Source organism: Diabrotica undecimpunctata, chromosome 8 (genome assembly GCF_040954645.1).
Source record: "Diabrotica undecimpunctata isolate CICGRU chromosome 8, icDiaUnde3, whole genome shotgun sequence".
NCBI lineage: Eukaryota > Metazoa > Arthropoda > Insecta > Coleoptera > Chrysomelidae > Diabrotica > Diabrotica undecimpunctata.
Genome location: NC_092810.1, coordinates 108178095 through 108199898, shown reverse-complemented (window position 1 = coordinate 108199898; position 21804 = coordinate 108178095). Strand labels below are relative to the sequence as shown.

General features: G+C 31.3%; 1 protein-coding gene across 2 annotated transcripts in view; it reads right to left on the bottom strand.

The window, feature by feature from the left end:
- slo (calcium-activated potassium channel slo) overlaps positions 1-21804 on the bottom strand; it is a 535662-nt gene that overhangs the window by 71278 nt on the left and 442580 nt on the right. For both annotated transcript variants that reach the window (XM_072540708.1, XM_072540706.1), the window contains one exon: positions 11416-11445. In XM_072540708.1, the coding sequence (XP_072396809.1) occupies positions 11416-11445 (30 nt within the window). The remainder of the gene's footprint in view (positions 1-11415; positions 11446-21804) is intronic.

Here is a 21804-nt window from a genome sequence, read left to right as displayed (position 1 = left end):
AGTCTCTTTCACTGGATCGACTTTGGCTACAAAAATTTGAGTTTTATTTTTATCAAACCCTTTTCCCCACTGCAATGATATGGATAATATGAATATTGATAAATAATGGCTTGATAACGGGTCGTCTCATTACGACAATGGTAAACTTAAAATAAATTAAGCTGAAATGTAATTACCAACAATATGGAATAAGTAATGTAAATATGGAATGGAAACACTTTAAATAAATAAATAGAAATATATAATGAAAATAATGTAAATAAATATTGAAAATATCGATTACATAGAAATATGGAATAAAATAATGGTAATATATATGTATTAACAATAGAGGATGGCTTGATACCTTTCCACCTCAGAAATGGACAAAGATGTTAACTAATCCTTCCGATAATGGATATAACGCAGAATAAATAGTGTCCTAGCTGTACGAAGTCCTTTGTAAGCTACCCTTGGGAGTGGAAGAACCAATTTTGGATCCATTCAGTAATAACAGCAAACAGCAAGTCCCCAATCGGCGATAATAGCAGACTTGTTGAAACGCATCATGTGACATGTCGTGATCATGTGACATGCTTTGAAAAGAGAGGACAACAAACGATATATAATGTGTATGCGTCTTTGTTGGCATATTTTTAAATATAAAAAATTTAAAAAATCAAGACCGTAAGTATATTCATAATTACGAGCTTATGGTTTTTAAATATGTGAACGATTTCAGCTTAAATATAAAACTTAATATAGACCGTGTATAATTTAAACATTATTTAAACATTAGGTAGTCCTTAACAAGGTGATTTATAGAGGTTAAAAACATTTTTTTCCAAAAAATATCAGAAAAAGTAGAAGAACTATCTATTGCTGCTAATTCATAATTAAGAAAAATTATTCATATGCAACATTCAGGAAGTAAAACATAAGTTCAGGTCATTATGAAAGAAAGAAAAATTTGAGAACGATTGTAATAAAAAAATTTTATTGCCTGCATAATGTGATGATTTTGGTTCTTCTAATTTGCCTCACAATTTATATTATAATAAGGTTGATTTAAGTCGGCATATGTTTCATTTATTGCTTTGTTATGTACATCCTTCATTTATTCCAAGATTTTTAAAACTTTTTCTATGTTTAATCCGTCTGGTCTTATTTCAGGCATATATATTTTATTCGGTTTTCTGTTTTTTTCTAGATTATACTTTATAGTACACATATGTGTTGTTTGATGTTCGTCTGGGGATAATATTATTAAACAAAATAATTCTTAAAATCCTGAATATGTTGTCTGTGTGAGTCCATTTCAAGGCATTCACAATCAATTTATTCTACCATCAACGACCGGTTTCGCATACTATAATTTGCTATGCATCTGTCTGGTACAGAATATACAGCTATTATGCCAATATTATATGTGTGTGGTTATTAAATATTACTTTAAAATTGATTAAATAAAACAAAATAAAACTTAAGTGAAAAAACAATCTAGTAAAATTGAAAATAAATAAATAAATATTACTTACATGCCGATACAAGGATTGTTATTAAAGGTTTGAGAAAACATAGTTCAAAAACTGTGGTAAACTGGCGACATTTGATTTTATCGGTTTTACTGCAACTATTAACGGATAAAGGGAAAGTTCTTGAGGGGAAAAGATATTAACAACTAGACTAGGAATGTAGGTATTGTGTAAATTGTTTGTTGAAAATTAAATGTGATGTATTATATTATTTAAAAGTTATTTATATTTATTCGAGAGGTATATTTTTGTAAATGTGTCTTAATTTATTGAAATTATTTATTTAGAACACACAGCACTGTGATAATGTAGAAAAAAATAAATGTTCCATTTTCGATATAAGTTTGGGTGTGCAATAACTCCAACTGGTAATTATCAACTTAATGATGAACCAATTTTGGTCTGTATTTGGAAAGAAAAGAAATTATTGTGATTTCAATTAAATTAAAAACACTTAAGCAGAAACACAACATATTCAAAAAGACAAAACAGACATTTAATTGTGTTTTTTATTTAATTGACACCACAATAATTTCTTTTCTGCCCAAATACAGACCAAAATCGGTTCATCATTAATTTGATAATTACAAGTTGGAGTTGTTGCACACCCATATCAAAAATAGAACATCCATATTTTTCTACATTATCACAGTGCTGTCTGTTCTAAATAAATAATTTCAATAAATTAACACATATTTTCAAAATATACCTCTTGAATATAAATAACTTTTTCCGTCGACCGTCCATTTATGATTAATTTTAACACCCTCAAAATCATTGATTAATGATCCCTATTAATGAATGATTTTCTATTAATGAACGATTTCATTATAGGCAACACAACATACATTGTTGCATAAATTAATTAAAGGCTCTGTGATTGGCAGTGACCTGTGGCGTAGGCAACCAAAGATATACCTATTTATATTCCCACTAAAAAATTAATTTAAAATGAAGTAGCCGCTGTTAGTACTATCTGTCATTGTATGTCATTATTTACTTTATTGTTTAAAATTCCGTTTATTTGAAAAATCAAAGGATGGATATTCACGAAGAGTTTAATTTAACTCCACCAGAATTTAACTTCTTCTATCACAGAATTTACAGAGGTCCAAGAAGACTTAAATATAAATTTGTCAAAATGCTATACAGCAGATAATCATTTGTCAATATCTTCCTTTAATTTCAGTAATTGCACCATTTCGAATATTAATGTTTACTATAATAAAACTACCAGTAAGGAAACTTTGAATAAAGTCAATGAAAGCTGAAAAAATTGTTGTTTATCGTTAAGTAAATAAATATTTAAACTAAGATATCTTTATTTCTGAAAAGTACGGTCGACGGAAAAGTTTTGTAACGAACTCGTGAATTAAAATGGCGATTAACAATCTCGAACATTAACGCGCTCGCTTCACTCACGCGTTAAAATATCTCAATTGTTAATCGCCCTTATTAATACACTTGCTGGTTAAATAACTATTAAATAATATAATCCATCATATTTAATTTTTAACAAACAATTTACACAATACCTACATTCATAGTCTAGTTTGTAATATCTTTTCCCCTCAAGAACTTTCCGTTTATTCGTTAATAGTTGCAGTAAAATCGAAGATCACCTGCCAGCAGTTTACCATAACAATGTTTTAACTGTTTTCTCAAACATTTAATATTAATCCTTGTATCGGCATGTAAGTAATATTTATTTATGTATTTAAAGTCATAGACATATAATATTGGGATAATTGCTGTATATTCCCTGCTGTCCCAGACAGCACCCTAATACGGGTTATTATATTTTTAGCATTTAGTTTACCATATACTATTGACCTGAAGATGCATAGCAAATTATAGTATGCGAAACCGGTCGTTGGTGGTAGAATCAATTGATTGTGAGTAAGTCTTATTCTTATTTCTTTTTACCTAGTTCTTTAAAGTTACAGACTGTGAATATCTGGATACATATAAACAAGTAAAATTATATCAATAATAATTTCAATATGCTTTAAAAATATTCATTTTTATAGTAATGGTCATAATTTAGTAATCTCACATCTGTCCTGATATCGTAAGTAATTCATAACTTATCAAAATGCCATGGTATAACTTTTTCTGTTTTGTAGAATATCAATTCTGAAGGTTTTGCTTTTATTTTTGTTATTATTATATTGTATTTACATCCACAGTACTAAAAAAACTTAAAAGATGACATTTATTTTCGTACGTACATTTTTTTATTTTTTCATATTGTAGCTCAGAGATAAACGATATAGGTATACACAGATAATAAATTTATACAGATTTTTATTAATAGAGTAGGTATTGTATGTTTGTTTGTATTGATGCATGTGTATTTTATAATATTTTACTGCATACATATTTTCTATTTTACTTCGACTGTTTAAATTATTTATGCAACACACTATTTAACACCCATAAGTACATGGTTTGCTGGGAGATAAATTGATACCTACATTATAACTTTGCATATCGCTAAATGCGTTTCTTCATTTCAAAATAATTTAAACGATATTATTCGTTTTGCAATATTGCTTCTTCTTCTTAACATGCCATACACCAAAGTGCGTAGGCGACTATCTCATTACTAGAATTCTGTTCTTGGCGGCGTGACACAGCTTGCCTGTATTGTGTATTCCTGTCCATTCTTTAATATTCCTTAACCAGGATAATTGTTTGCGGCCGGCTCCTCTCCTACCTTCGATCTTCCCTTGTAGGATTAACTGTGGTATTTCATATTTTGCTCCTCTCAATATGTGCCCAAGGTAACCAATCTTGCGTTTTTTAATTAATTCAAAGAGTTCTCTTTCCACGCCGGCTCTCTTAAGGACGTCATCGTTTCGAACTCTATCCACCCAAGGTATGCGCATCATTCTTCTCAATGACCACATTTCAAATGCTTCAAGTTTGTTGATAGATGTTTTTTTCAAAGTCCACGTTTCCATGCCATAAAGCAAGATGGACCATATGTAGCACTTGACCATTCTGTAGCGTATTTCGAAATTTAGGTTTTGATTACATAGGAGCGGTCTGAATTTCACAAAAGCTTGTCTTGCCATTTGTATTCGGGTTTTTATCTCTTGTTGTGGATCCGATTGGTCATTGATTGTGGTGCCAAGGTATTTAAAAGTTTTCACGCGTTTTATGCGATTATATTGTATTGCTATAAGACGATATATAAAGTACGGTTAATAAATGTTTATCAAAGCTGCAAAAAATAAAAAACAATTTAAAGTTCAGAAACAATTCAGCGCATTCTGTACTCGGCGATAATATAATTTTGCAGCATCATCAAGTAATGTTCAAATAGCAAATGTTTTAATGAATTTTACGTATAATAAAAATGACATAACTAGTAGAAATCCTAAAGAATATGATAGAAAAACTATTTGGAATAGTACTGCTAAAATACAAAGAAAAAGTACCATAATGAATTCCACAAAACACATCAACAGATTATGTAGTTTTCAAAGTTGCACAACTGTTTTTGTTATTTGTTTTTTATTTCTTAAACATTCTGTATGTAATAAAATACTTTCAATTTTGATTTAAAAAATTCTCTTCCCAAGTACCACTTAAGGTTTTATTCTTGTAGGATAAACTTTTATTAGTTTTATACTCAAACTTAGTTTCTTTAAAGAAATTCGTACTCTAAAAAATGACTGGATAAATACGCTCCAAATAAATTAGTAGCTTTTGTATCAGCTCGTTTGTTTTTACTAAATTTACAATGAACCAAATTTTTGTCAAAAACTCATAAAATAACTTGTTTTTTTACGTCTAGTTAAATTATTTTTGTATATACAGGATTGGTCACTTAAAATAGTCAACCCTGATATTTGGCAATATTTATTGGACTTCGTGAAAATGCTGAAATAGCTCAATTTTTATTTCTCTCCGTTCCAGTATAATAAACTCTTAATTCTAATTAGGGAATAGACCACGCGTGGCACATCATTAGACATGTATTTTATTGTAGAATTTAGGTATCTATGTTTTTTCTTTTCATATTAACTCTGTTCTTGTAACAAAATATCAATTTATTAAAAGTGTTACACCTCTTGAAAACTAAATGTAACGCATTTGTTTTGCTAGTGTTAGTGACAAATTTTTTACGCCACGTCAAAAACTGCAATAAAAAAAATTGGTAAAAAGTTTAGTTATTTGAACTATTTTTTGTAGCGTTAAACAACGATATTAACTTCGAAATGATCTATTCTATCACACAACGTGTTGAATTTATTTCCATGTTTTTAAAAAATGGAAAGTGCGCAAGGAGCACAGCAAAATTATTTAATCAACTTTATTATGATAAGCACCTTCATCACTCATACGTGTTATAATGTAGCATTCTATTTTCCTAAAACTTTTGACGGTACTGTACCAAGCTAGGCCGTTCTTCTTCTTCTTCTTCTTGTGCCACTCCTATCGGAGATTGGAAATCATCAATGCTATCCTGACCTTGTTTATAGCTGACCTAAAGAGTTCATTAGTGGTACAGCCAAACCACACTCTCAAATTACGCGCCCATGACATTCTTCTACGGCCTGGATTATGTTTTCCTTCTATTTTCCTTGCATTATATTTTTAAGTAATGCGTATTTATGTCCTCTCATCAAGTGACCCAAATATTCGAGTTTTCTTCGTTTGCTCGTTGACAAAATTTCTGGGTTTGTTCCTATCCTTCGCATTACTTTAAAGTTTGTGACTCTTTCAACCCAACTTATTTTTAGCATTCGACGGTAGCATCACATATTGAAACTTACAATATTTTTTATGTTGAGAGTCCAGGCCTCTACACCGTATAATAGCGTGTTAAATACGTAGCCCCTTAGCATTCTTAATCGTAGAGGGATGCTTATATCTCTGTTGCAGAAGAATTTTCTCATCTTTATAAAGGTGGCCCTGGCAATTTCGATACGTCTTTTTATTTCATTGTTTTGGTCTCCAGTTTCGTTTATTGAAGTCCCCAAGTATTTGTAACTTAATACTCTTTCAATTTGAATGCCGTTTATACTAATATGTGCTGGTTGTGTCATGTTCTTACTGAAGACAATATACTTGGTTTTTTGATATTGATACTTATGCCATAATTGTTGCAGGCAATATTTATATTTGTAAGTAATCATTGTAATTCTTCTACTGTTCTTGCAACTAGTACAGTGTCGTCTGCGTATCGAATAATATTTACAACCTCTCCATTGATTACGATTCCTTCGTTTGCTTGCAAAAGGGTTTCCTGGCAGATGCTTTCACTATAAACATTAAATAGCAGCGGTGACAAAATGCATCCCTGTCGCACTCCTCTACGTATTTCTATTGCTTGTGATATCTCATTTTCTATTTTGAATGTTAGCTTTCTGATTCCAATATAGATTGAGAATTATTCGCAGATCTTTATTATCTATGTTCTTTCTTTCAAGAATGTCTCTTAGCTTATCATGGCGTACTCTGTCAAACGCTTTTTCAAAATCGATAAAACATGCATGTACTTCCTGATTAACGTCTAGGCATCTTTGTGTGAGAACATTCAAACCGAAGAGAGCTTCTCGAGTACCTAGTCCCTTTCTGAACCCCATCTGTGTATCACTAATATCTGAATACAACTTTTGATAAACTCGGTTGTGGATGACTTTTAGAAATATCTTTAGTAGATGGCTCATTAAAGATATTGTTCGATGTTCTGAACGCCGTACTTAAGTTCGTATATCATTAACTCTGTCTGTGTCTAGACCATTTTGAAAAATGCGTAATATTGCTGCCGATTACGCCTTAATTTAGAGCTCCCCATGTAATTCAATTCCGTCTAAGTTGAAACTTGTGTAATGTAAATACAAGTTTAAATACCTATTAAGGATGTCTATATTGCAACTTAAATTTTTAATTTATGTGGCGACCAGTTATAGAAAGATTTCATCTAATTTCTTAGTTTATTGTCGCAATGGCCACTGACGTAAATTTACAAATTTTTTAAGTACAGTTCAGTAGAGAAAACCCACGTTTGTGGTAAGTTTAATTGTTTTTTTGTCCCATTCGTTTAAACATAAACTATAGAAGCATTTTTCTTACTTTCCAGATTTTTTTAACACCTTTCAATGCACTGCTAATTGCTAAGTTTGCCCTCATTATATCATCAAATTCTATGTTTCCGATTTTTTTTCCGACGAGAATAGGGTAACTTTGGCGTTAGAATATGGGTCGAGGGCGTGACTTCATTCACTTTGGCTGATTTTGAGTGGATGTAGATATTTTAATTAGACGATTCTTGTTTTTTATTACGGTCAATTAGGGGCACATTGTATAACTTATTTTATTATCGAATTTGTCCTTATTTTAACTATTAATAAGTTACGTTTTTTTTAGAATTTTGTTTATTTGAATTAAAGTATATTATACATTTTGTATTTATATAAGTTATACACTTTTTTGATATTACGAGAACGTTATGTGTTACTTTTTCAGATTAAAGATATAGCATTTTTTATTCATTCACTTTAGAGTTAATAATAACATAACAATAATTAATTTGATTTATTTTTTTTAATATTGTTTTCTTTGTTTTGGTCGATAACCGCAATCTATTTAGCAATAAGTTTATATACTCAGTGAAATTAAAAGTGTTACATCCAGAAGGAATAATTTCTTGAACTAAACTTTTTGGTAACAGAATAACTATATTTAAAACATGCTATGATAACAGTATTTATAGGTAATGGATTTTGACAAGAGCTATGACCTTGTAAATAACAGGTAAACTTGTGTACTGCATTGGCATGACTCATAGCTCTTGTCAAAATCCATTACCTCTACCAATGTTGTATATTTTCTACTTTTTGTAAAAATAAAGTTTTATCTTTAAACTTTTTTTTAAAAGACCGATTCGTGAATGTCGGTTCGTATGCCGATTTTGACAGGGGTAGAATTATTGCGTATAGAGATATGGGTTTGTCGTATCGCGAAATTGGCCGTCGTGTTAATTGTACGGCAATGACGGTTATGCGTGTCTGCCGTATCTAGATAAACAAAGGTAGAGGAACACGAAGAAGACCAACTAGTCAATCGAGGCGTACCACGGAGCATCAAGATGGGCGCTTTAGATTACGGTCTGTACACCGTTTTGCTACTACGCGTCAAATTGCTGACCAATGGTTTGAAGTAATAGGTAGACCTGTTAATATGCGTACACTATACACTACTAGTGCTTTGACTGCGGACCACTGTCATCAACGTTTAAATTAGTGCAGAGAATGCAACATTGGGTGACAGAATGGCTTAATATAGCATTCAACGATGAATCACGATTCTGTTTAAGAATTCATGATGGTCGTAGGATGGTAATACGACGCCGTGGAGAGCGACGAGATATCGGGTTTGCTGCTAAAAGGCATATACACAGGATAGTTTGAGCAATGGTTTGGGGGACTATTGCCTATGGTAGCCGATCACCACTTGTGTTTATTCGAGGCAATATAACAGCTACGTATTATGTTGATGACATTTTACAAAACACTTTACTGCCTTCTCTCGACGGCCGTCGGGACGTTCTTTTTCAGCAAGACAACGCGCGTCCCCATATTGCTCGTCAAACTATGGAGTTTCTCCAAGAAGCTAGCGTTAATGTTTTACCCTGGCCGCCTGAACATGAAGTTCAAGTTGCTTGGAACGAGGTGCCACAAGCAGACATCGATCATCTCATTTTGTCAATGCCTAGACGTATAAATGAATGTATTTAGCTACGGGGTCGCCAAACATTATTAATTTTTTTTGATTACTTGTTAATAAAAATTCTTGACAACGTTATCGTTTCATTCTTGATGTAAATCTACCATGTTGCCAAAAAAATAAGTTCAAGAAATTATTCCTTCTGGGTTTAACACTTCTAATGTCAGTGAGTATAGATGTTTTGTCCTTTCAATCCTTTATAGGTACTTTTTCAAAAAGAAAAAACAATAAAAGAAATGAATTTTATTTAAATATCTTCATTACTATACAAAAGAACCATTCTTTACAATTACTTTTTAAAGGTAAGTTCCAATTCTCGATGATGCGTTCGAGCATTTCGATTGGTATTTGACAAATGATTCAAGTAATATGCCTCAATGCCAATGCCTTAATAGTAGCCGGTTTATTCATGTAGACTTTGGACTTTACGTAGCCTTAAAGGAAAAAGTCTAAAGGTATGATGTCATAGGATTTAGGCGGCCAATTCAGTGGTCCGAAGCGTAAAATAAATTGTGCACCGAATCGTTCTGGTCGTAAAGTCTTGCTTTCACGGGCTGTATGGCAAGTGGCACCATCTTGTTGAAACCAAATGTCATCAAGATCACGAGTTTTGATTTCTGGTACCAAAAAGTTCATTATCATGGCGCGATATCGGTCTCTATTCACAGCAACATTCTAGCCGGCCTATGTTTTAAAAAAATATGGATCGACGATTCCATCGGCCCATATACCACACCAAACAGTTGTTTTTTCTGGATGTAATGGCAACTCTTGAACCTTGAGCTCATCACCACAAATACGGGAATTTTGTTTAATCACGTACCCTTTAAGCCAAAAGTGGGCCTAATAGGAAAACAATTTTTTTTCGAAAACAGTGCAACCTTATCAAGGGCCCATCGACTAAAACGGTGACGACTCAGAAGGTCGGTCTAATTCTGAGCAACAAGGACTACGTAATGTTTCTGTGTACGATCGGCTAACCACTATCCGATTTTTTTCTATTTGACCACAATAAGGCGTTTTTCATTAGAATAACAAGTTCATGACAAACAAAATTTCATGAAACGAGATCAGTAGCTGATAAAAAAAGGAGTGTGAAAAACGTATTAGTACGTAAACGGCAAACGTAACAATTGTGGTTCGTGTTAATTTGAAATTTCCTTTAAGTACTAAAAAAATAGCTCAAGAATATGAGTTTTTGCCCACTACTGTCGACGATATAAACGTATGGCGATACCGGGACTTCCATCTATGGGGTTATTTAAAAAGAAAGATGTATATACCATTTCTCCTTTATTATAAAAACTAAGACAACGAATAGTTCTTGAATGTAGTTCAGCGACTTTATAATTGTATGGACGTTGGTGATTAGCATTTTAAACATATAATTAAATAACTATAGCTGAATTATTAATTTATTAATTTAAAATTTAGTAAATTTTATTTAAGTTACGTCTAATAAAGTTACCTATTAATGTTGCAAATTTCGTTTTATTATAGTTTTTGACGTGAAGTGAAAAATTTTCAATTGACACTATCAAAAAATTGGCGTTAGGTTTTGTTGATTCACATGGTATATTCTCTATTTAAAATTAAAGGTTTGTGGTAATTAAAGGGAAGGGATTGACAAATAACAGATGTCTATATTGTTAATAGATGACTACTCTTAGATAAAAATCGACCTGTTTCAGCATTTTCACAAAATCAAATGCATAGTGCCAAATATCAGGATGGGCTCTTTTAAGTGGCCAATCCTGTATATGAAGCTTATGTATTGTGCGATGGTGTACCTATATTGAGTTCCCAATTAACATCAAAATGGCAAATATTACTGTTATACATGATATGCCCGATCTGCAAACTTAAAAGTCGCTATCTAGTTTATAGGCACATTAGTTTTATTTATAGTATGCTTATTATTACTGAAGCTACATTATATTCAGTTTAACTAATATTAACTATTATATATAAATATATATATATATAAAAATCATTTGGTATGGGAACAAGTACCACTGTCTATTAAAAACCGAAAATAATTCCAGTAATTATATTTCAATTTTAGTCAATATTAGATATATGTCAAATTTGAGGGTAATTGTTTAGGGTATTTTAATAAAACCGATTTCTCATACAAGTAAATATTACTGAAACTTACAATTGACATCATCATGACGGTTCATATCACCTGCAAATAAAAAGCAATTTATTAAGTTATGCCAACAATTTGGAAAAGCTAAAATAATGACAGAGCTATGGCTAAATTAAAGTAATTGTCTAATTGAGAAAGCAAAAGCGGCTATAGCTAAGTTAAATTAAAAAAGCTAGTACTCATATTAATCAATTCTTACTGTTTCTATTTTATTCCTCCCGTAGGATACAGTGTCAAGAAGAGTCTACTATAGTTCCTAAACTAGTTCACTGCTAATACTTTTAGTTTTCTTCATATACGACTAAGAGAGATATTCTAGAAATATTTAATGTCGATATCAACATACATAAGCAGCCAGGTTAAGGCAACAAGTAAGGCGGTATTAAATATTAAACTTAAAGAAAGATTTAGCTATGTGTAAGAGGGATCACTGTAATATAATTCAATTTATTTTTTTGTTTGTCAATAGTCACTTTATGTCATATGTCATATATCAACTGTTAAATGTGTAACCATTCTCTAATGTCATGTGTCATATATTAAAATGTCAACTGCCATCAGCTATTATTTGTATGTTTTATGTTATTTGGTGCGTGTCATAAAATAGTTACTTACTTTCCAAGTATACTGCACAAGTTTTTTTTATTATTTTTCGAAATCTGCTATTTATTCAAACTATAAATCACCGAGTTAGTTATATTAGAAATTAAAACAAAGACTAGTGATCAAAAATTAACAGTCAAACATCATCACCTCATACGCAAATAAACTACAACTACTTAACCGTTCATAACATGGGGTCTACTACTTTTATTTTAAATCATTATAATCGACCTAATAGAGCTAAATGTATATTTTTGTTTATTTATTGCTTTATTTGTATAATTTATCTTCTTAAAAGGCTTTACTCAAGAATATAAATAATATCTTAATAATAAATTTATTTATCCAGTAACATACTAGGATACTAGGTAAGAATTAGAAAAAGAGTCAGGAGAAATATATATATATATATATATTATATATATATATATATATATATATATTATATATATATATATATATATATATATATATATGTGTGTATAATTAACACTTAAAAACAAAAAAACACGCCATTTTTATAATCACTACGTCATTCGATTTTGGAACATGAAACTAGATGTCATAAAACAATAAAACACCTGAGCACTAAACGAAACTAGACTTCACTGAGATTAACAAAACCATTACGTAAACGTAAAATATGTCAAAGGAAAAATCAGGTAAAGAACTAGAGTGAAAAATTATTAAAAATAATAAAAGTAAATCTTGTAAAATTTAAAATCTTCATTTCAAAGCGTACAATCAATTTGATTTTAAAAAAGGATTTAGCGCAGCACCAATCATGAACATGTTAAAAACATATTTTATTTAGTCGATTTCTGAAAGAATTTCTCTCCAGTCTCCCCCATAGCTTTCCTCCACCAAGCACATATTCCCATATTTCTTATGCCTTCATCGATGTTATCAAGTAACCTTGTTCTGAGTCTTCCTCTTCTTTTCTGACAAATAGGTCTATTAAGTTTTAGCTTTAGTTTTTCTAGCTAGTTTAGATCTGCATTACGTGCTCTGTCCATCTCAGATGTCCTATCTTAATATATTTTATAATATCTGGTTCCTGGTATATTCTGTAAGTTGTATCGTTTTCTCCACACTCCATTGTCATTCACCGTTGTATAAATTAGCCTAATACTCTAAATCGTACTGAATAAAAAAAGATTTACAAAAAAATTGTAGAAGAGCACAAAGATCGACCAAAATGAAAAAAAAAACGAAAAACGAAAAATTAATAATTAAACTAGAAAAATAATCTGATTTAGATTTTCACGCCAAATTTGCGGGAATATGAAAAAAAAAGGAAGGATAATAGGAAAATTATACTGGTGACTATGAAAATAGATGAGAGGAATCGAAAGATATGTTAATATATGATGAAATCCTTAGAAATTATTCTAGAATAAGAATGAAAGAAGGAAACCCTACTAAATATAATGCACTAGAGAAAGCAATGGAATGCCTTTATTTAAAGATGAAAAGAATAAAGAAAGAACTATATATTGAGGTGTTGTTATGACCCTAATTTTTTAAAAGGTAATTTTTTTGTAATATTGTTCTAATCTTATTTTATTTGTCCCAACAAGTAGCAAGTAGGCATCATAAATGCAATCTATGTATTTCCTCAAAGCACGTTCCTCATACATCCGACATCTATGTTTATAAACTTATGGCTGCTAAAGCTATTACCTCCCGTTCAGGCGTATCTGAACTTATTGAAGAAAAGAAAAAGACTGAGAGATTTTGAACACAATTAAAACACAAATGACAATATTTTTTGGTCATGTTATAAGAAACGGACCATTTTGACTGCTTCAGTTAATTCTACAAGGTCAAACTGCACCAGACTTACGACAAATTTCTTAGCTTTAGTGTCTGAGGCCTTGGTTCAGTAAAATAATAATGAATGATAGTATACCCTTTGTAACATTAAGCTTTGTCTAGATTTGGATAGAAAATCAAGTAATTTTCTGTAGATATGTACAGATTCAATATCGATACATATCCAGAAAATATATGTACATATATAGAAAGTCTAGTAAATTTGTCTTGTTTACACTTAAAAGGCTTTTCCCTAATTAGTTGCTAAATATGAGTGACTTCGTTGGAATCGTTGCTGGCACAGTTATAATTTTGGATAAGGAAAAAAGAGGAAGGAGCGCCTTTGGTGAAAGCGTAAAATTTTTGCACAGGAATCTCACCTATTTTCTTAGCTGAAATTATAAGACATTTGGATTTCCAAAATATAGACTATTTTTTCTCAATTAATTTCAAACAATTAGACTAGATGTTTTGGACAGTAAGATTAAGAAAAGAGAAAGCTGATTTAAAGAAATCATGCTACAGTATCTGAGCTTGGAAGTATCAGCAATAACCTTATGTATACTGTAGTATATCAAATGCTATACTATAAGTAGATTTTTGTGTTCTTCGACTGCCTTTTTTAGCACGATTTTTATATCAGAAATAATAATTCCCTGCAAACAAACGCCCGATTAAAAATTTATTAACAGTTCGGTTTCTTTGAGGATAAAAAAAAATTAAAATGGACAAAAATGCGTTCACTACGGCTGACAAAAAACAAGTGGAACATGTTTCGTAAAAAATCCACATTATCATTTGTTTCATATCCTTAAACTTGAAATGAGAGACAAATATTCTATGATTTTTTTCCAAAAACCTATTTGTGGACACGAATTTGTCTCTCGATTTTCTTTACACAATAGCTTGCTCGGCTTTGTACTCAATTGTGGACAAGCTTTTAAAACCTTAGAATGTATTTCTATAAATCGAAAACCGTATGTTGTAGTCATAAATTAATATTTTCTAGGCTTTTACAATCGCGATAAAGTGTAAAAATATAAAACCTATATTATAATATTACTATTAGTTGGTGGTCCAAAGTAATATAAATTGTTCCATTGCACTAAATTATAAAAACATGCTACACAATTCTATTACTCTACTTTTGATGCAACGGTCATTCAATTCCCACCTAAATACCAATGAGCAGTATAAAAACAATCCTACAATGTTACAAATCAGAATTTTTACCAAACGAATACCCTAAAAATTATAACAACCACAGACGCTAATATTTTTTTAACTTACGAGTATATATATATACATAATAAAATAAGAACTAAAAAAATATTTTAGGTTTACTGTTTACTGAAAAAAGGTTTTATTCTGAATTAAGTCTCCTAATTTAAAGAATAGAGTCAAAATATAATTTTATATAATAAGGGTATCTATTCTATTTTCAGGGGTATAAAGATCGTGGATCGTGAATGACTACGACTACAACCAGACTACAACAGAAGCAATCAAATTTATGGAATTAGACAAAATACGAAAGAGTAAACAAACAGAATATAAAAAATTTCGATAATAAAAGTTACTGATTTTAGTGTCCTGCACGAAAGTGACAAGGAAATTATGTATCTTATCATACCTTACTCTTTCTATATCGAGACACAGCTCTCTTCTACTTTTTTTACATTTGTTTATAGCCTTACAACGGCAAGGACACGAATTAATTGGTCTTAGTATAATTTTTTAGACAAGATTTTGGATATTGCAGACGATATTCTGACATGAACAGCAGTACGATCAGAATATATTCAGATATAGGCACTGGCAAAGTTCGTAGCACATAACTCCAAATTTCTGTGTATACATATCAAATAGAAGTTGTATTTAATAAGACAGGATGACATTATTATATCTAAATTCATTTTTAAAATGGCTTATCTATTTTGCCAATTTTTACTTACTTATACAATTTGGTATACCTTTCTGGGGAGGAAGGAACAAGACAAACAAGTTTTATAAATCAAAAAAACATGTTATGATAATGTTTGTATCTTCCAATCTGGAGATATCAATTTTTAATTATGTTAAACTTCTAAAGAATGGTAACATGAAATATAATTGTATAATGTAATGTTTATAAAATAAAGTGCTTATTGAAAATGGCAAATAGCCGAAACGTTAAAGTAATAGTTAAGTATTTTTATTTACAACAGACCGACAAACCCAGGAAATAAAAAAGGTTCTATTTAAAAATTCACGGTCAGGAAAATATATATATATATATATATATATATATATATATATATATATATATATATATATATATATATATATATATATATATATATATATATATAATAGACCCATAATCCAGACATATGCTCCAACGACTACACACTCAAATGAAGAAATTGAAGAATTTTATGAGGATCTAGAAATAGCGTTACATGCTACAACAGCATATTACACAATAATTATGGGCGACTTAAATGCGAAAATGAGATTTAAACAAGATGATGCAGAAGTAGCAATCGGTACTGTAAATACGGTAAATGGACATAGATCAGCCCCGATGGAAGTGTCAAAAATGAAATAGATTATATCGTAAAAACATAAAAGAAATAATAAAACACATCGAAGTACTCAACAAATTTTCAATAGAAAGCGACCACAGATTAATTCGAGCTAAGATACTATTAAATGTCAAATTCTAAAGAACAAAGATGATCCTAAAAACAAGAAAAAAGAAATGGATTTCCCCAGAAAACAACGACCTATATGAAGATACACTAACTAGACATATACAAGACTTGCAAGATGAAACAAAATATGTAGATCAAGCAAATAAAAACATAACGAAGGTTCTAAGAGAAACGAAAAGCAAGTGCTGCCCGATAGTTCTGACCCATAAAGAAAAACCAAGCCAAAATCCTTCTCCTCCTCTATCCTCTATCCTTCGTAAGGATGTGGTGACGTTATGGTATCTGACGAATGGATGCTATCCATTTTGCTCTCTCCTGGGCACGGTGTGCTGCCTCAGACAGAGAGTAACCGGTAGCGCACTTTATTTGGTCTGACCATCGGAGTGGTGATCTTTCTCGGGTTTTTTTACCATCTACCTTGCCTTCAACCACCAACCTCTTCATTCGTCTGGTAATGTGTCCAAAGTACCTCAATATATTTTGGTTGATGATTGTGGTAAGCCTAGTATTGATGTCGAGTTCTGTCAATATTGAGACATTTGTGCGATGTGCTGTCCAGGGTATGCGCATCATTCTACGATATACCCACATTTCAAAAGCCATTATACGTAGTGAGTCAGACTTTTTAATGGTCCAAGTTTCTGACGCATAGGTAGCGATAGGAAAGATAAGCGTCCGTACTAGGCGCAATTTCGTGTTCCAGGTTATGTCCGTATATTTCCAGATTTTAGTAAGTTTGACCGTTGCTGATTTGGCCATTGTAAGGCGTCGACGTATCTCTTCTTCGCAACCACCATTGTTTGTGATAACAGAACCTAAGTAATTGAAACTTATTACCACTTCAAACCCCGCTACGTTTCGTATTTCGTGCTGGTTATTTCTAATTCGATCATTTAGCATTACCTTGGTCTTCTATACATTAATTTTAAGTCCATATTCACGACTAATAGTATCTAGTCTGTTCATGATGTATTCAAGGTCATTTGTTGATGATGCTAGTACTAAAGTGTGGTCAGCATAGTGGTAATTTTTCGGCCTCCGACTGATATTCCTCCTTGCTATCCGTCGAATACAATGCGCATGATGTGTTCGCTATATATTGAATAACCTGGGAGAGATAATACATCCTTGACGAACACCGGCTTCTAGTTTAAAATTATCAGAGTATGTGTTGTTCACTCTTACGTTTGCTGTGTTGTTAATATACAGTTGTTTCAGTTGGTATATTAGATATTCGGGGGTACCCATTACCCATTTCTCTCAGTATTCCCCACATTTTACGCCACTTTACATTATCGAACGCTTTCGAGTAGTCGACGAACCACAAATATGTTTCTAGATTAAATTCTCTAGATGTTTCTATAATTTGTCTGAGATTGAGAATTTGTTCTCGTGTGCCTCTTCCAGGGACAAATCCACATTGTTCTTGTGGGATCTGTGGTAGAAGTATTGATTTTAATATTTTGTTAATTATAGTTAGCAGAACTTTACTTGCGTGGAAGATCAGGGCTATAGTGCGGTAGCTATTACAGTCAGTTGGTGAGCCTTTCTTATAAATGGGTATGAAAGTGAGCTTACACCAATCATCTGGCCATTGTCCTGTATTCCAGATTTCATTACACAGTTTGAACATTACTTTAATTCCTGTGTCTCCCATTTCTTAAAGTGCTTCCACCGTGATTCTGTCTTCTCCTTAAGATTTTTCAGCTTTTAATTATTTTATTGCGGTTTCTATTACCGATTTTTAAAATATGTGGTTCCTTTTCGTCATATATTCCTTCTGGATTAACGTCTTGATGGTCACTATGAAACAAAATTTCACAATATTGTTTCCATGTCGCTGCTATGCCCTATGGATTGGTGATGATCGTTCCCGAGTTATCTTTAACTATCTGCGTTTGTGGTTTGAACTCTTTAGTTAAGTATTTTACTTTGGCAAACAGTTCTCTAGATTCTTGACGGTCGGCGTGTTCTTGTAGTTGTTTGCATATTTCTTTAATATGGTTATTTTTGTCTCTTCTACTTGATGATTTTATGCGTCTGTTTACATTTGCTATCTTGTTTTTAGTTTTTGTTGGATTTAAAGCATTGTTTGCATTTGAACGACAACCGATTTCTTTTTTTATTAAAATTATAAAATACAGAGTATTTCAATTATTGACTTACTAGGGTTTGAAGTTTAAAGAAATGGCGTATCATTTGTGAACAACCTGTATTTAGAAATTCGATTTCGATGTAAATTACTGAAAGAATGTTATCTATTCTTTGTGTTCAAAAGTTTTCAAGATATATTGTTTGTAAATGGATAGGCTATTAACTTTGAAAAGTTTGACCCAATCTGTCAAAATTTTTGAAACAAAAAAACTCAAAAAGTATGAAGTTTTGACTGTATGGTAACTTAAACAAATTTTATCTAGAATTTTACGCAGAATCTAAAAATGCAATAATAAACAGGGTGTTCTATTTAAAATAACATAGCTGTAAAGTTTGCAAATATTTTGACAAACATCTGTCAAAATATTTTCTTTAAGTTCGTCATAGCTTGTAATTCCTACAACCCAATTTTCATCAATATCGTGTAAGTAGTTTTCGATATACAGATAGTGTAAGCTCGTCGTGTAACATTCTGTATAGTAGAGCAGATAATGTCAACATAGTTCTTAATTTTAGTAAAAAACATATAATCGTTGCGTACCGTGTTGACTTTCCCACTATAAAATAAATAATTTATCGAACACACAACGCTAGAGAAACTATGTCAGAATATACGCAAAATATTTATTTATTTACGACAAAAGACCGCAGTCACGCTATTAGAAACTAGGCCTCAAGAATTCCTATAAAATACACGACATACATGAAATGGGGAAAACGTATTAAAACTGAAATATCTTCACGAATCAAAATAAATTATTTTATTTTAATCGATACTTATTTATTATAAATAATTCAGTTCCGTTTTTTGTTTCTCTCATTATAAGCGAATGGGAAAGTTTTCAGAAATATAGCATCATTATCATCATCGAGTTTGCTACGTCAGTAGTTGAAATCTATCAAAATTAGCCACTCTTTTCTATTTTGGATCCAGTTTGTTCTCAATCTTTTTAGTTCATTAGTCTGGCGTATAGGTGGTCTTTGTCTACTTTTTTTGTAAGTTTTCGGTCGCTTTTGAAATGACTTCTATGATCTCTTAGTTTATCAATCATCAGTCATTTTTGCTACTTACCAACTCAGTTCCATTTTAATTTGACAATTTGTTCAATAATGTTATAAATTTTGGTTCTTTAACATCTTCTTCTTGACGTACCATATCAGAATTATCCAAAGTTGGCGATCACCATTGCTAAGGCTTCTCGATCTTCTACCACGTGGAAGAATTGTTCTGCATTTGATATCTGAGTCCGTTTACGAATGTTTTTTAACCAAGAAACATGGTTTCTTTCTACACCCCTACGTCCTTCTAGTTTGCCTTTAAGGATCAGTTGTAGTATTCTATATCTATTTTCCCTCACTCGATGTCACAGATAAGACATTTTCCAATGTTAAACAGTCTTTAGCAATTCTCTATCTCCGGTGACCCTCCTTAGTACTTCCTAATTAGTTTTTCTTGGTATCCAAGGTATCTTTAGTATCTGGACCACAAGCTTTCTTAATTTTAGCATTTTTTGTAGCGTCTTCTACCTCTGATTTAATAATTTCTGGGCCGTTAATAGAATTTTGATAGAATTCGGTAAGTTATTTTGTTCTCGTGTACAATAATTTTATTATTATCGACAACTAGTACATAAGGAACTCGATATTTAAATAGTTGCCTATTTCTTTTACTTTTTTTTGTGCACAATAAATAACTCGTGCCTCATATCACATCCTCCATTTCCTCGCTCCTTTCTCTCATCCATTTTTTTTCTGTAGATGTCTACATTCCGTTTCAATCGATTTTATAAATCGACGTCATTCCATCAATTTCAAGATGTCTTATGTCAATCTTCAAGATTTCGTTAAATCGTTTTTGTTTTTAAATTTATTCCATAGTTTCTCTGCATCTTCTAGTTATTCTCGGATGTATTTTATTCTGTTGTTAAATTCGTTTTTTAATATTAATGTTAATCTTTAATGTTTTTGACGCTAGATTCGTTTTAACCTTAGTTTAATATCTGTTACAAAGCGTTGGTGATTGGATCCAATATCTACTTCTGGAAATGTAGTCACTTTTTTGACGGAATTTCGGAAGCGCTCACTTACAAGTGTATAATATATTTGTCTTCTTAAAGACCCAGGGTTGTTGCTTTCATCAAATGGGGCTTTCCAAGTATATAGTCGTGAGTCGCTTTGATAGTTTATACCAGGTGTTTGCAAATAATCGTGTCGTTTTCTTTACAAAATTCATAAAATCTTTGTCCTCGATCTTTAGGTTATCCAAGACCATAAGGACCTGTTTGATCTCGTGCTTCTCCAATTTTTGCATTGGAGTCGACTATAATATATAAAATTTCGTGTTTATTAAGCTTCTTTAACATATCTAGGATTTCAACTTCATCGTCACATTTCCTATCTGCAATCGGGGCATAGATTTGAAGTATAATTATTTTAAATGATTGGAAATATGACAAAATACACACTGTTTCAAAGTAGGACTTATTTCTTGGTTGCTGTTCTTCTCCTCCTTCTTCTCCAGTACCTTTGAGGTCGACGATTACTAAGTCCAATTCATCTTTGTCATAGGCCTGATAAACTAGACTATTTCCATCTTTCTTAGTCCATTCGCTAACGATTGTGAGAAATGATCTCATTTTTTTACCTATGCTTTCCTTTTTTACCTATTCTTATCCAATTTATCTGTTAGCTTCTATTATAGATTACAGCTGGTTATTTTTCTTATGCCTTATTATATGTTCCAAATATGACTTTTTTCTTATTTTTTTTTTCATTTCAGTGATTCTGATTTATAAGTAACATATTTTTTGTATCGTAGTAGTATTGATTTTAAAATTATAGCACATAAGTTTTACTTATTAGGGAGTGGACAAAGGGAGGCAGCACTTTCTAAAACAAGAAATACTTAAATACTTAACTTTATATTTTTCCAAAAAAATGTAAATTCTGATGTCGGTAATATTGTTACGAACACAAATATTATTAACAAATTGATTTAATAAACACAAAACCGGATTGTTGGCTTAAACTATGGCATCTTGTTATGAAAAATGGCCTTTTTTGCTTTACTGCTGTAAGGTGTCCACGAAATAGTAGTTTATGCCTCGACAGATACCACTGGATGAAA